At 33.6% G+C, this 13,579-nt stretch overlaps 2 protein-coding genes and 1 long non-coding RNA gene across 4 annotated transcripts in view; 2 read left to right on the top strand and 1 right to left on the bottom strand.

Annotated features, from left to right (window-relative positions):
* Nucleotides 1-3,227, top strand: part of LOC106464190 (juvenile hormone acid O-methyltransferase-like) — an 11,230-nt gene extending 8,003 nt beyond the window's left edge. The window contains exons 4-5 of the mRNA XM_013924315.2: nucleotides 304-451; nucleotides 2,838-3,227. Of these exons, the coding sequence (XP_013779769.2) occupies nucleotides 304-451; nucleotides 2,838-3,025 (336 nt within the window). The 3' untranslated portion in view covers nucleotides 3,026-3,227. The remainder of the gene's footprint in view (nucleotides 1-303; nucleotides 452-2,837) is intronic.
* A 580-nt stretch (nucleotides 3,228-3,807) lies between these two features.
* LOC111086961 lies at nucleotides 3,808-7,698 on the bottom strand. Its single transcript, XR_002611669.1, has 2 exons — nucleotides 7,295-7,698; nucleotides 3,808-4,836 (listed from the first exon to the last, which is right to left on the bottom strand). It is a non-coding gene; the product is annotated as an uncharacterized LOC111086961 (long non-coding RNA).
* The window catches only part of LOC111086959, a 15,839-nt gene continuing 9,935 nt past the window's right edge, over nucleotides 7,676-13,579 (top strand). The window contains exon 1 of one of the 2 annotated variants that reach the window (XM_022391890.1): nucleotides 7,676-7,810. The gene's annotated coding sequence lies outside the window, so the exon portion shown is untranslated. Of the gene's footprint in view, nucleotides 7,811-12,528; nucleotides 13,142-13,579 lie in introns of those variants that run through there. The other variant, XM_022391893.1, reaches the window with a different exon arrangement.

The raw sequence follows: 13,579 nt of genomic DNA, 5'->3' as shown, positions 1-13,579 counted from the left end.
TAGCGATGACGCAAACAACCTTAAAAGCTTTGCCACAAACACAAATACCATTCTTTTAAGTAAATCTTACAATATTATTGCATGTCTTATTTTATTTAAAAATACAATATATATATATGTTTCAATCTCTCTTTATTTTATTAATCTAAGAAAGTTTTTCGGTGTCTTTTAGACAGACGAACATTAATATTGGTGATAAAGTTTATTTTCAGTAACTTGAAGAATTATTTGTCAATAAATTGCAATTTTAATGTTACAAAAAGTTTATACATATTGTTAAATTAACCTCCTACTTATCCACAGGGGATAGAAAAATATATCCCAGCTACTTATATGTCGAAAGATTTTTGTACTGAATTCAAGAAATTATCAGACGAATGTGGATTTGTCCCCATTGCTGTAACTTCAAGTGTAGTACCCATTACTTTTGATTCAGAAAAACAAGTCATGGGTAAGTACAGTTTTTAACTGTTACGCAAGTACGTACATATTTTAATAAAACATTTTGGATGAGGATTAACGATTAGTTTTCTGGAGGCAAATTGATCAAACATAGGAATTAATTGTACTGATATTCAAACTGTAAGCTTAGTTTTTGTCATATGTATCAATTAATAGAACGTGTATATACATCATATTTGGTCAATTAGAAATATTTTTCATTTTAAAAGTAATCAGAGTATATCATTTAGAAAAAGGTAGACAAACAATTTATGAGAACACAGGTAACAGCCTGCAATGTTGAGCGATCAAGGTTTTATTGAAGGCATATAAAATGAAATAGATTTTAAGCAATTGAGGAAGCACAACCATGAAGATTAAAACTAAAATCACAAGTCATAGTCATATTAAAATTCACTAGTGTTTCTATAAATGCTCAATGTTAAAAACTGTTATTTTAGCACAACCTGAAAATGTCATTAGTATGAATATACGTGAACCTATTGAGATAATCAAGTTTAAAAAAGTAAATTTAAAATATTGAAAAAGGGTGATGGATCTGGTGGAAATGTTGTCAACAGATGGGGTGAAATTCTCTAACACATAAATTGTACTATAGGGAATTTTTGTAAGGATGTAAATAATTCTGATTCTTGCTAAACATTGAACTCCAGAAGAGGATGGAATAAATACGTCAAAACATGTTGAGTGTAAGAGAGTGTTTCCAGTCTGGTCGTTTTTTATTTTCTTTTATCCTGTACTGTAAGTTATTTGGTATTTTATTGTATTTTAAGATTTGGAATAGTGTCATGTTTAATATTGTGTACAATAAATCATTGTTTATTGAAAATTGGGTTTTTAATATTAAGTCCTAATCATGTTTGATTGAAGATATGGTGGGTAACTGTTATGTAGGTACCAGAAAGTTACTGATGGTGATCATACCAGGTAAAAGTGTATCAGCTAGTGCGTGATTTTAGTTTGTTGTTAAGTACAAAGCTGCAAAAGCTACACAACAGGACATCTGTACTCTGGCCAACGAGGGCTCTCGAAACCCATCTTATTGCGTTATAAGGCTCTAGAACTGCTGCTGCTGAGTCACCTTGAGATTATATTACATGAAGTAAACTTGTTTTAGCCTTCGAAATAAAGTTATATTCAATTCTTTTTTTTTAAAGGTCAATTTTATTTACGAGACTGTATGTTTGATAAATAAAATTTTCACTTGTATATTACATGTTTTTATTAAGAGTATTATTTTGCATTATTGGCTAGCTTGATTTAGGACTAACCTAAATCTCTTCTTCACGCTAAACTTGGATACTATTGGGATTATGGCCAAAAATGTCGATAGCAGCAAGAGTATAAAACTAGTAAATTAATGCATTTTTAATCATTACAAGTTTTGGTTTTGTTATTTAATATTCTTAGTTAGACTAGTTATTAAAATAGCTACATTACTTACTGAATTAAATTCTAATTCTGGTCTATGTAGGTAGCTTTATTTGATCAGAAGTTATTCATAATAGAAAAAGTGGTGCAGACAAACGTACACTAGAAGTGTATTATTTCATAAGAATTGTTAAAACTAGTATAAAACATCCACGCTACATAATGAAATAAGGAAATAAATAGCTTCAATACTATTAATTACATAAATTGTTAATAGACGATTAAAATCAACACTATAAAACAGTAATGAACTTAATATAAAATAACCATTAAGAAGTTCTTTGCAAAAGCTATTGTTAATCCTAGTCATCACCTTAAAGTCATAACGGATAATGTCTGTGGTAATAGCTCTCAAATGCATTGAGGATATTCCATCTACCAGACAAAATCCAAACGCTGATGTTAAACTAACCAGTAATAATGGAAAATCAATTAAGGGTATGGAGTTTAGTGCTTACACTCACAACGTCTCATCTCCTACTGCCTTTTACTGTCTGCAACCAGTTGTGGAAAGGCAGTTCCCCTTAAAAGTTGTTCTAATTACAAAAGTAGAGCCCCCCCCCCCCTGGTATGTCTGCGTACCTCTACCGTCAGAAACCAGATTTCGATACCCGTGTTGGACAGAACATATATGGCACATTGTGTAGCTTTGTGGTTAATTACAAAAACAACCAAACCTAAAAGTGTTTTGTAGTAGAAACAGACACGAAGATGATTATCAAACAATCATTTGTTTCGGTGGATAATCCAGGAAATGATAATTTTCTTTCTATTCTACGTAATTCGAGAGAGAAATGTAAATGGTAAAGTTGAGTTCATTTTTGAGTGGTTAATATAGGGAAACCAATAATAAATGTTTGGAAAAGAAACAACTATTCATTAAAAACTAGTAGAAAACTTTATATTTACTCACAGTGAGAGATTTTGTTTTGAATCATTTACAGATTTCTACGTGTCAGTTTTGCCCGAAGACAACGTCAAACAATTGAAATTGGAAAATTTTGACAAATTCCTTGAAGACTATAGGAGAGTACTTAATAAATATGGATTAACGTACAATGCTGACGGAACAGTTACAACCCAGACTACTCTTCTTGAGATTTGTCTTCAGTCTACAAATTCTACAAATTGAATGTTGTTAACATTCCCCCCCCCCCCAGTGGCACAGCGGTATGTCTGTGGACTTACAATGGTAGAAACCGGATTTCGATACCTTGTGTAGCTTTGTGCATAACTTCAAATAAACAAAAGCTGTTAACATATCTTATACAACATACTCCTAAAATGTCATCAATTATTAGATTCAATCAAGACTAAGGATGAATATTGCAGGACAAATTGTTATCAATTGACCTGTAACTTTAATAAAGTTGATCATCCATGGAATATAAAAAAAATATTATTGTTTTAAAAACGTAATGTACTTTATCAATTTTGTAACAAGAAAAACTAAAATTGTGCATGAATATAAAATATAACAAATGATTTAATATTATAGATCTTCGCATGTAGGATTGCATTAAAATTGTTCAGATGAATAAAACTTTCTTGCGTTAAAGTATTTATTTTAATTTAAAAGAAAAAAAATAAAAGCTATTCACAATACGGGATATGTTCAAAATATTGCAATAATTATAAATAAACGTCAAGATGCTGTTGTAACTTACTGAACTTTTCTATTCTTTAACAATAAAAACTAAAGTATTGTGCATGAGTGTTATAATACTAGTATATAAACACATTGAATATTATATATTCTTTCCAACTAGCGTTGCATTGAAATTGCTAAAAAGGAAAAATAACTGTTGTTCGAGCAAAATTTAATTCAAATCAATAAAAACTCAGTAACAGCTATTCAGTAATAAGATGTGTTCCAACATAGTTCCATAATTAGAAAGTCACATCAAAGTTCAATTGTAATATTTCAAATTTCTTTTATTTTCATATTAGTCGTTTTAATACACAGTTTAAATCAAGACTTGGGATAAAGCTAGCAACAAATAATGTTTTCAGCTAATCTGTCACTTTTAGTAGATAATCCTGGGTAGAATTTGAAAGTAGTGTACAGAAGAACTCACAGATCTTTACATATATTAAAGATGAGTACATCTTTAAAGAATAACGTATTACTTATTGAAGGTATAAAGAATCGAAACGATGGAACTTATATATAGTGTTGTAATTTATGTTAATTTTCTAATATAACAGAAACAGATAGTTAACACTATTCAAAACAAAACAGTTATTGGAATCTGTAACATTATACTTTTAATAAGTTATAAACTCGTCGCTTCATTCTTAAACAAGTCAGTCATGTTTGAAATACAACTTGAATGATTTGTTATTCAGCCTATGCTATACTTAGTGGTCTTACATGATGTTATCTCAATCGTCACTTTGAACTGAATAACAAAATAAAAAATGATCTAATTTGACACTAACAATAATTAGCTCTTAATGAACACGGTGTTATATACGACTTTTTTGATCGATTCATGTAACCAAATGGAATAATGCTACCAACTATGTCTCAATTTAAAAAAAAAATAGAAACTCTTGTCGTGATATCATAGCATTTAATATCGCATGGTGATATTTTTAATATGTTTTCCAAAAATGTAAATGTAAAGGGAATTAGACCTATAAGTAAAGGTTCACTTTTACAAAATTGGTTAATTCATTTTAATGGTAGGAAAATGTAACGTCCTGCGGTTAAGGTTTGACCTTTACTCTGGTCAAAGTATAATACATCAACCGTGCATGAACCATTAATGACTTGTTAGAGTCCATATTACCAAATAAAAGGCAAAGATGGGGGATGTCTATGGATTGTAAAGCACGAATTATTTTTAAAATTTCCATATAATTGAAGAAGTGTCTTGTTGACTTGGTCGTATTAGTGTATGATTTCTTCTGTGGAGTCGTACCATATTGGTATCCAGTCTGTAAAAAAAGAAAAAAAAAGGTAATTTTTTGACCTAAATTTATTTCTATACCTAAATTTACCCTACTTATTTTGAAATAATTAGTTTTAATATATATAAAAATTGGATACTTGCCATTACGCCTGTGATACTATATATACAACTTTGATATAAACAGAATGTGAATAATTACACCACTGGTAATAATTAACGCTTTTGAAACACATTTTTCTTTATGTGTACATTTCTTTCTTTGTTGAGGATAACTCCTGTTATCCTCAACAAAGTATGTTGATTATGTTAAAAAAATGTTTGATATTCTTAACGACCGCAACAAACTTATAAATAAGGAACCATTAACTCATACTTTACACCTTGAAGGGAAAACCCAGAGATTTCCTAGAAACATAAGCAAAAGAAATAATATTTCTCGTTGTGTTTACAATAATTTTATATCCTATAGGATCCCAAGCTGGAATATTATAATGTCTGCCAAAAGTTCACAAACCAGACACCCCCTCCGACCTATACTTTCCGCATTAAGTACTCACAGTTATAACATAGCTAAATTATTTGTACCCATTTTAAAACCTTTTACTATGAACGAATTTACAACACCTGACTACTTCCAATTTTCCCGAAAAATCAGGCAACTTCCCTCCCTTAAAGATCATGTGATGGCTAGCTTCCATATTACTTCCCTTTTTACTAATATTCCTCTGGACGAAAACATTAATATTGCACTTTCTAATCTCTTCGTTAAAAACATTCTGGTTAATAGATTTTCCAAGTCTGATTTCAAATCTATGCTTGACCAAAGACTCTCTTCTCCTCTTTAACAATACTCTATATGAGCAAATAGATGGCGTTGCTATGGGCTCCCCACTGGGTCCTACACTGGCCAACATTTTTCTCTGTCACCACGAACAGAATTGGATTGACAACTGTTCATTAAGCTTCAAACCTGTTCTCTACAGAAGGTATACTGATGACACTTTTCTTATTTTCTACCACATTGATCATATCCAACGCTTTCTTGACTATCTCAATTCACAACACCTCTCTATACATTTCACTCATGAAATCGAGATTAATAACTATTCACTTTCTGGACGTTCTTGTTAACTATGATGCTAACGGCTTTTCAACTTATGTCTATCGTAAAAATAAATTTACTGGCCTTTTTACTCAGTTTGACAGTTTTATACCCTTCTCTTTCAAACGCAGTTTTATTCTCTGTCTGCTAAATACAGTCTACAATTTTACCTCATCCTATTTAGCCCTTCACAAAGAAATTACTTCTATACAAAACATCCTCTTTCGAAAAGGTTACCCTATGCATTTCTTGGAGAAAATAACTTCCTCATTCCTGACTAATTTGTTTGTCAAACCACCTAAGATACCCACTGTACCCAAACTTCCCTTATACACCTGCTTACCATATCTCGGGAGACAGAGCTCCCTTATAACGAAACAGTTGAAAAAGTTATGTAACACTTACTGTCTCCAAATTGACCTGAAAGTCATTATGAAACCCAACTTTAGAATAAAAAAATTGTTTCCGCTACAAAGATCGTTTGCCGACTGCCCACTGTTCACATCTCGTCTACTTACACACGTGCGTGTTTCTGTGGGCAACACGCTTTATTCAATCCTACCTAAAATTTACCTTATTTTAACCTATGTAACACGTCATCTTCCACAGATTTTTGCTCTAAGCGTTATAGATACTGGATAAATATTTATATTTAAATATCTTCCAGTACCTCATGCTATGACCACTAATACGTTTTACAATTTTAGCCCCAGATACTAATAGATATGCCAATGAGAGAATATTTTTAACTTGTAATGTTGACTTTACTCTTGGTACCCGGCTACTGACAACATTTGACTTATATCTGGAATTTAAAACATTACTTATAATGAGTAATATTGGATCATTGATCCACGCTGTTAACCATGTCGGGTCGTAGTATTCAGTGTCAGGTACAGGCCTTACTTGCAGCACATACTCCTTTGAGTTCCAGCCCTATAAGCCAAAATTAGGGACAGAAACAGAGATATGTGAGCACTGAAGGTTTTCCCTTGCACAAAGAGTCAACTTCCTTACTGTAGTAGAACATCAAGGACTCACCTTTGCTTTCACAGCGCCAAGGTACACAATAAAAAACCTTGTGTTCCTGGATCCAAAAACCACTAAAAAATCTCAACCCAATGATCACCCTTCCAGAGGGTTTAATCCTCGATCTGAAGATGTTGACCTCCGTATAGCGATCGTCAAGGAAACTCTCCTGGATACAAGGACTAGGCTTCCAGACTCCATCTCGTGAGACCAGCCACCGGTCCTTCAGTTCAGTCAACACGCTAATTATTCTAACTGAACCCTTACTGTGGGAAGAGAGTAAGGCATATCTCCACCTTACCTCACATCTACAAATTATAAAAGAAAGAAGTAAACTTACACATATACTTACCATTTCGATTTCCACTCCTTCGATCCTTCTTTTTCTGACCAGCCGCTTCTTTTTTCTTGTATTTCATTGTAATTGCTTAGAGAAAGGAAGTACGGTTTTAGATATTACAAAACACAATTTGGCCTGCACAGTTAAAGTCACTGACATTACGGTCCACGAGCCATTTGTCCCAGCACTTGTGCAGGTCCCGTAAACAAACACACTTCCAGCGTTGGCTGGTCCGCCGCAGTCCTCTCTCCCGCCGACCACTTGAAGTCAATGAGCGTTGCTTGCGTCGACATAGCGTGTTTTCTGTTCATTAGAACGTTATATCTATAAATTCGCCTTTCTGTTGAACATCCTAGACTCATTCGGGGCCCAGGTCTTCTTAAACTCTTCTCCCGTTAGGCGAGCGTAGTCTAACTTCAGTCGTATCTTGGTGTTTGTTCGCACTTTCTTCACACCACCGGAAAACTTTCTCTTTCATTCTCGTATACACCTCGTGGACCGGATCTGATATTTAAACTCACTCACAAGGTAAAGAAAAGAAAACTTTTGTGAAGAATTAACAGATATTTAATAGCACAGTAGTGTATTCTATCCACTAACATTAAACACACTTGCAACTCTCCTCCAGAATACGTTTACGTGTGCACAATCATAGAAACAGTGTTTGACTGTTTCTATGCACTGGCAGTAGGGACATTTATTTGTTTGTATGATTTTAAGTCTGTGTAGTCTTTCTTTCGTGCTTACTAAGTTGTGTGCTATTTTATAACTAAGATTTCTTGCTACTATTTTCCTATTATTTGTTGTCGTCCATGTAACCTTCCAGTTTACATTTGGATGTTGTACTGCTATTTTTGTTTGGACCTTTGGGTTTAGAAACTCATAGATTTTTCGTACATTCATGGTATATAGTTTTTACTTGTGTGTTTTCGTTTTGTAACTTTTTTGAATATTCTATTACTTTATTAAGATATGCTGGTGGAATTTCAGCTCGTAGTGCTTGTGGGTTGGCTTTATCTATAAACAATTTGGAGCTGAAACCAACTGCGTGGTTGTAGAATAACGCACATTTGTATTTAAATTCGATGACGAGGAACCCACTTTGAGACTAATAATGGCTGATGATGACAAAACCTTGTCGAAACGTTGTACATTTGCTGTTATTACCCATTCAAGCTGTCTCCAGCCATTATTAACGCACATTTGTGTTCGGTCTCCATTATCTTACATACTTGATTTATTGTGACTGCTGTTAAGTATTTCTCAAAGTTTGGGAATCCCAAACCTCCGTCTTTAACTGGTAGGTTTATTGTTTCCCTTGACAAGCGCTCTGCTTTGTAATTCCATATGAATTTATACACTATGTGATTTATTTTCTTTATTTCTATTCTGTTTGACGGTAATGTGCGACCTAAATATATTAATTTAGGATATATGACCTGTTTTACGGCTTGAGCTTTGGCTATTAGTGAAGCTTCATTATCTTTCCATTCATCTATTTTATCTGTGATTTCTTTTATCTTTAACTGCCAGTTATCTGGTTGGATCATAGGGATCTAACCAAATAACTAGTATTTTTATAGGACCTTTGATCCAGTTTATGTTTGCTGGAGAGTTATATCTGACTCTTCATCTCCCTAACCAAAAACTTTTAGATTTACCATTATTTACTTTTGATCCACTAGCGCTACAAAAGCTGTTTAGTGTGTTTAAACATTTAGTTATTGAATCGTCTGTGAATAATGTCAAGGTTACGTCATCAACATGTGCAAGGCATTTTTGCTGAGTGGCGTAATTCCCTGGGATTCGAACCCCGGTTATTTCAGGATTAGAATCAACATTAGACAGAAAACATTCAATGACTAACACATATAAAGTTGGGGACATCCTTGTCTTACTCCAGATTTTATTTTAAAACTTTCTGAAATGTGTCCATTTATGTTTATTCTTGCTGAGAGATTGCTATAGATTATTTCAATCCACTTTATAAGATTATATGGTATTCCATATTTCTCTAAAACATATAGCATGAAATCATGATTAATTCTATCAAAAGCTTTCTCCTGACCCACTGAAATTACACAGGTGGGAGAGCCTTTACTGTTAGCTATTTCTGCTGTGTCCCGCAGCATGTTGACATTAAAAAGAATGTCATGCTCTAGGACACTGGCTGTTTGAAACGATTTAATTAGGTCATTCATTACTTTGCTTAGTATATTATTGATACATTTTGTGAAAATCTTATAATCAACGTTACTAAATGTAAGAGGCCTGTAACCTTTAATCAGATCCGAAGTTTCCTTTCTATGCTGTAATTCGTGTGGACAGAATAGATATTACTCTAAATTTTGGTAAAACATAGGTCTGATAGTATGATCTGTTGGTGCATATATGTTTACTAGTCTTGTTTTTCTTTTATTTAAATCTATATCTATGTAGCATATTCTTTCCTGTATGTCATACCCCATTCCTGTTATTTTTCCTTGGAAATATTTACTTAATATTATTCCTACACCTGCTTCTTTATGTGTACCTAGACTCCAGTATGATCTAACTTTTATTGAAGAGTTTGGACTGTTCTATTTGATAGAAGTGACATTCTTCTAGAAAAAGAATGTCAAACTTGTTTCTAGTCATTATGTCCATTACCATATTTTGCTTGATGGGTTTTAGAAACCCTGGTGTATTCAATGTGATTATTTCAAGAGCCATTACGATTAGGAAAAAATTAGATAACATTGTGGGGATTTAGGATATTTAACATAAAAGCAATTCTACACCGGGAGTACTCCTATCTATTGGCTTTACTTTAAGGAACTATCGACTTACCCAGCCTTGGACTTCTTGCACTTCCTTGAAATCTTTAAAGACGTGAATAAAGCTCTTTTTGATGTATCTTCTTCTTCTGTCTAGTCTTCATCGCTGCTGGAGGACTCAGAAAGTAGTAAATCCTTTGCCAGTAACGTGAAGTTTGGTTTGTTGTCTTTAGGTTTTCCGTTGTTCTTTGGTACTGTGTTCTTTTTTGATGCATTTTTTGGTTTTATTTTTATTTTTCGTCTTTCAGGGGGATTTTCTCCCCTAGGTTCTTCTATGTTTTCCTGATCCTTGTTTATTCGTCGTTGGGTTTGTCTTTCACTTCTGTCTATAGGGCTCACTACTTCATTTTTTACACTTTCGGTTACTCTATCTAATACACTTTCTAGAACTTCCGTAACTTCGTTATCTACCTTACTTTCTTCGTTTTCTGCTAAAACATAAACGAAGGACCTTACATTACACGTATGAAATGCGTGGTTTTCCCCGCATTTCTTGCACCCCTTACTGCAACTAGCAGAGTTGTGCCCCGGTTCGTAGCAGCGATTACAAATTTCTGTTATGCAATCTGCAGCGAAGTGCCCTTCAAGCTTACATCGCGAGCATAACTTCTTCATTCCAGGGTAATTAGCCATTACCCTGAACTGACCGATGTACAGAAAATTGGGGACAGGAGTGGACATATCCATTCTTACCCTTCTAGCCCCTGTGAACACTTTGGTATTCTCATAGGTTCCCTAGAAACACCTAAGATTTTACTATAATTTAGAAGAGCACTTGAGACACATTCGTTTGGTACTTCAAGTGGTAGCTGCTTGATGCATACCACAATTACGTTACTTCCCGCTGGGGTATACTTGTAATCTTTATCCTTGTAAGGGTAGCAACATAGTTTTCTCCCGCCCAACGGCTGCAAGCATTCTACTGCCCCTTCGCCTACACTCAATAGCTCATGAGGGAGCGCACTCTCAGGAATCTCGGTATAAACCGAGTTCCTTCTGTTAATCTTTAGTTGTCGTTGTGCCATAATGGCACACTAATCCTATTCTAAACTAACTTCTTTTCTTTTTTCCTTGAACTGAAGTAGAAAACTACAAAATTACTTTAGAAAGGATAAAACAAAATCCTATTTCTTTACCTTATTTTCGGTGCAAGGAACACGGGAACTATGATTTACCTTTTTAGTCTAACGTGTACCGTACTGTACGATTTCTGTGTTGAGAATGTTAAAGTACGAGCGCGTGAACAGATGGTCATATCTAAAAAGACTGGAAGAAAGGTTACAAGTTCTCCAAACTCCGCTATCTGTAAACACAATACAGAAACAGGACATCCGGTTTTTCTATCTAACTTTAAAACTCTTTCAACAGCAAACATGATACCGAACTTCTCATAAAAGAAACATTATACATAAAAACTCTTCTTCCGTCCCTAAATAACACACACTCTTCACTGGATTTAAACCTATTTTAACTGTTTCCCTTGTGCCTCAGTTTTCATTTTCTCATGTTATATTTGTATATTCGATTTGTTTATTTCTCATGTGTATATTTCTGTTGTAATTACAAATATTATTTGTTTGTTTTGTACCTCTACAAATGGAATTATGACGATTCCGAAACGTTTAATAAATGTTTCCTGTTATTACGTTCGTGTTTGTTTTATCTTTAAGCTACGTTTTCCGAAAAACGAGTCGATTAATAGACGCGAATATGTATACTAAAAAGTTGTCCTTGCATCGTATCAGCGTTAGCACCATTAAATTCAAAAAAATAATCCGAACAATTTCTAAGTTTCTTCAGTGTTAGAGACACAAATACGATATTAATCCCCACCACAAGCATGCTAGTAATTGTATATTCAGTAACATTGGTTATAGAATGGTTTTGACAATAACAGATGACTTATTGGATATTATGAGCAACAAATCATCACTGATTGGATATTATGAGCAACAAAGGTTTTACTAGATACACTTGTACGACTGATAGGTTTTACTAGATACACTTGTACACTGATAGGTTTTACTAGATACACTTGTACGACTGATAGGTTTTACTAGATACACTTGTACGACTGATAGGTTTTACTAGATAACTTGTACGACTGATAGGTTTTACTAGACACACTTGTACGACTGATAGGTTTTACTAAATACACTTGTACGACTGATAGGTTTTACTAGATACACTTGTACAACTGATAGGTTTTACTAGATACACTTGTACGACTGATAGGTTTTACTAGATAGACTTGTACGACTGATAGGTTTTACTAGATACACTTGTACGACTGATAGGTTTTACTAGATACACTTGTACGACTGATATGATGGTAAGAACTAATTTTAATAAAAGTGGAAACAGAAGAGGAGCGTAGAATAAAACAATTACTGATTGGATATTATGAGCAACAAGTCATCACTGGAGTGTATCCGTTTTAAGTGTCTACACTGATTTCCTAGAAACCATAACCTACTACAAGATACAGAGACTGGACTTTGTCCCCTTTCTTCTACACATTATAAACTTCTGTGGCTCTCGGAAACCATTATTAATAATTTTAATAAAAATCAAACTTCTTGTATGATCTTCATTAATTTTGAAAAGGCTTTTAACTTGAGCTGGCCTTCGCATCCAGATCAGATTTTTTTTCCCAGTATGCTGCCATAACGGTTTGCTTCTAGTTCATGGTTTTCTTAAACAGGATTCTACAAACAACAGTTAATAATTCCCTTCTTTTATGCAGACACTAATGGTTTACACTCCATGCTGATAAGACTAGTAAGACCGTAGCTGTTAGGATTGGTCTAAGTAATAATAAGTATCTACCATGGCGTAATCTCTATCTCTTTTAATGTTCACATATAACGTGTTCTCATACAACAAACACTATAATATCGATGCACCTGCAATAGCCAAGAAGGTCAGAGAAGAAGATAATATAATAAACTGAACAATAGTAAGGTGTGATAATAAGATCCACGCAGTAGATCTATAAATGAATGAAAAGAAACCTTGTACATCCACACAACTGATAACACACGTAGGTATCAGACAGTAAAACTTTAAAGTAAGTAGTAAATAATCTTTTATACAAAGTACGTTAATTAGGATTATCTCGTATGATGCAATCCTTAACTTAATATTACATTAGGTTAGGATAGTAACGGTAAGTACTTGTTGAGTAACGGTTGTCCACTTTAAACACATGTAATTGAGAGTGTCCATTTTCGTCGTCGCTGATGATTTCGCTTTGTCTTTTTTTTATTGACCACGTAATAAAATGAAAAAGAGTGAACTATTGTGAATTGATCCACGCACGGGATAAATAAATAAAATGAATCCCTCTGTATCCACACAATTGAGAACACACTTAGCCAATTAATTGTTACGCCTCCTGTCGTTAATTAATTTTCCGTAACTTCGTTCCGACGAAACTTTAGCGACAGAAGTCCTTTCTTAAATAAAACTGGTTTATTCT

This window comes from Limulus polyphemus, unplaced genomic scaffold (assembly GCF_000517525.1).
Source record: "Limulus polyphemus unplaced genomic scaffold, Limulus_polyphemus-2.1.2 Scaffold1584, whole genome shotgun sequence".
In the NCBI taxonomy this organism is placed as follows: Eukaryota; Metazoa; Arthropoda; class Merostomata; order Xiphosura; family Limulidae; genus Limulus; species Limulus polyphemus.
Note: the sequence above shows the minus strand (reverse complement) of the source record. Positions and strands in the feature narration are given on the sequence as shown.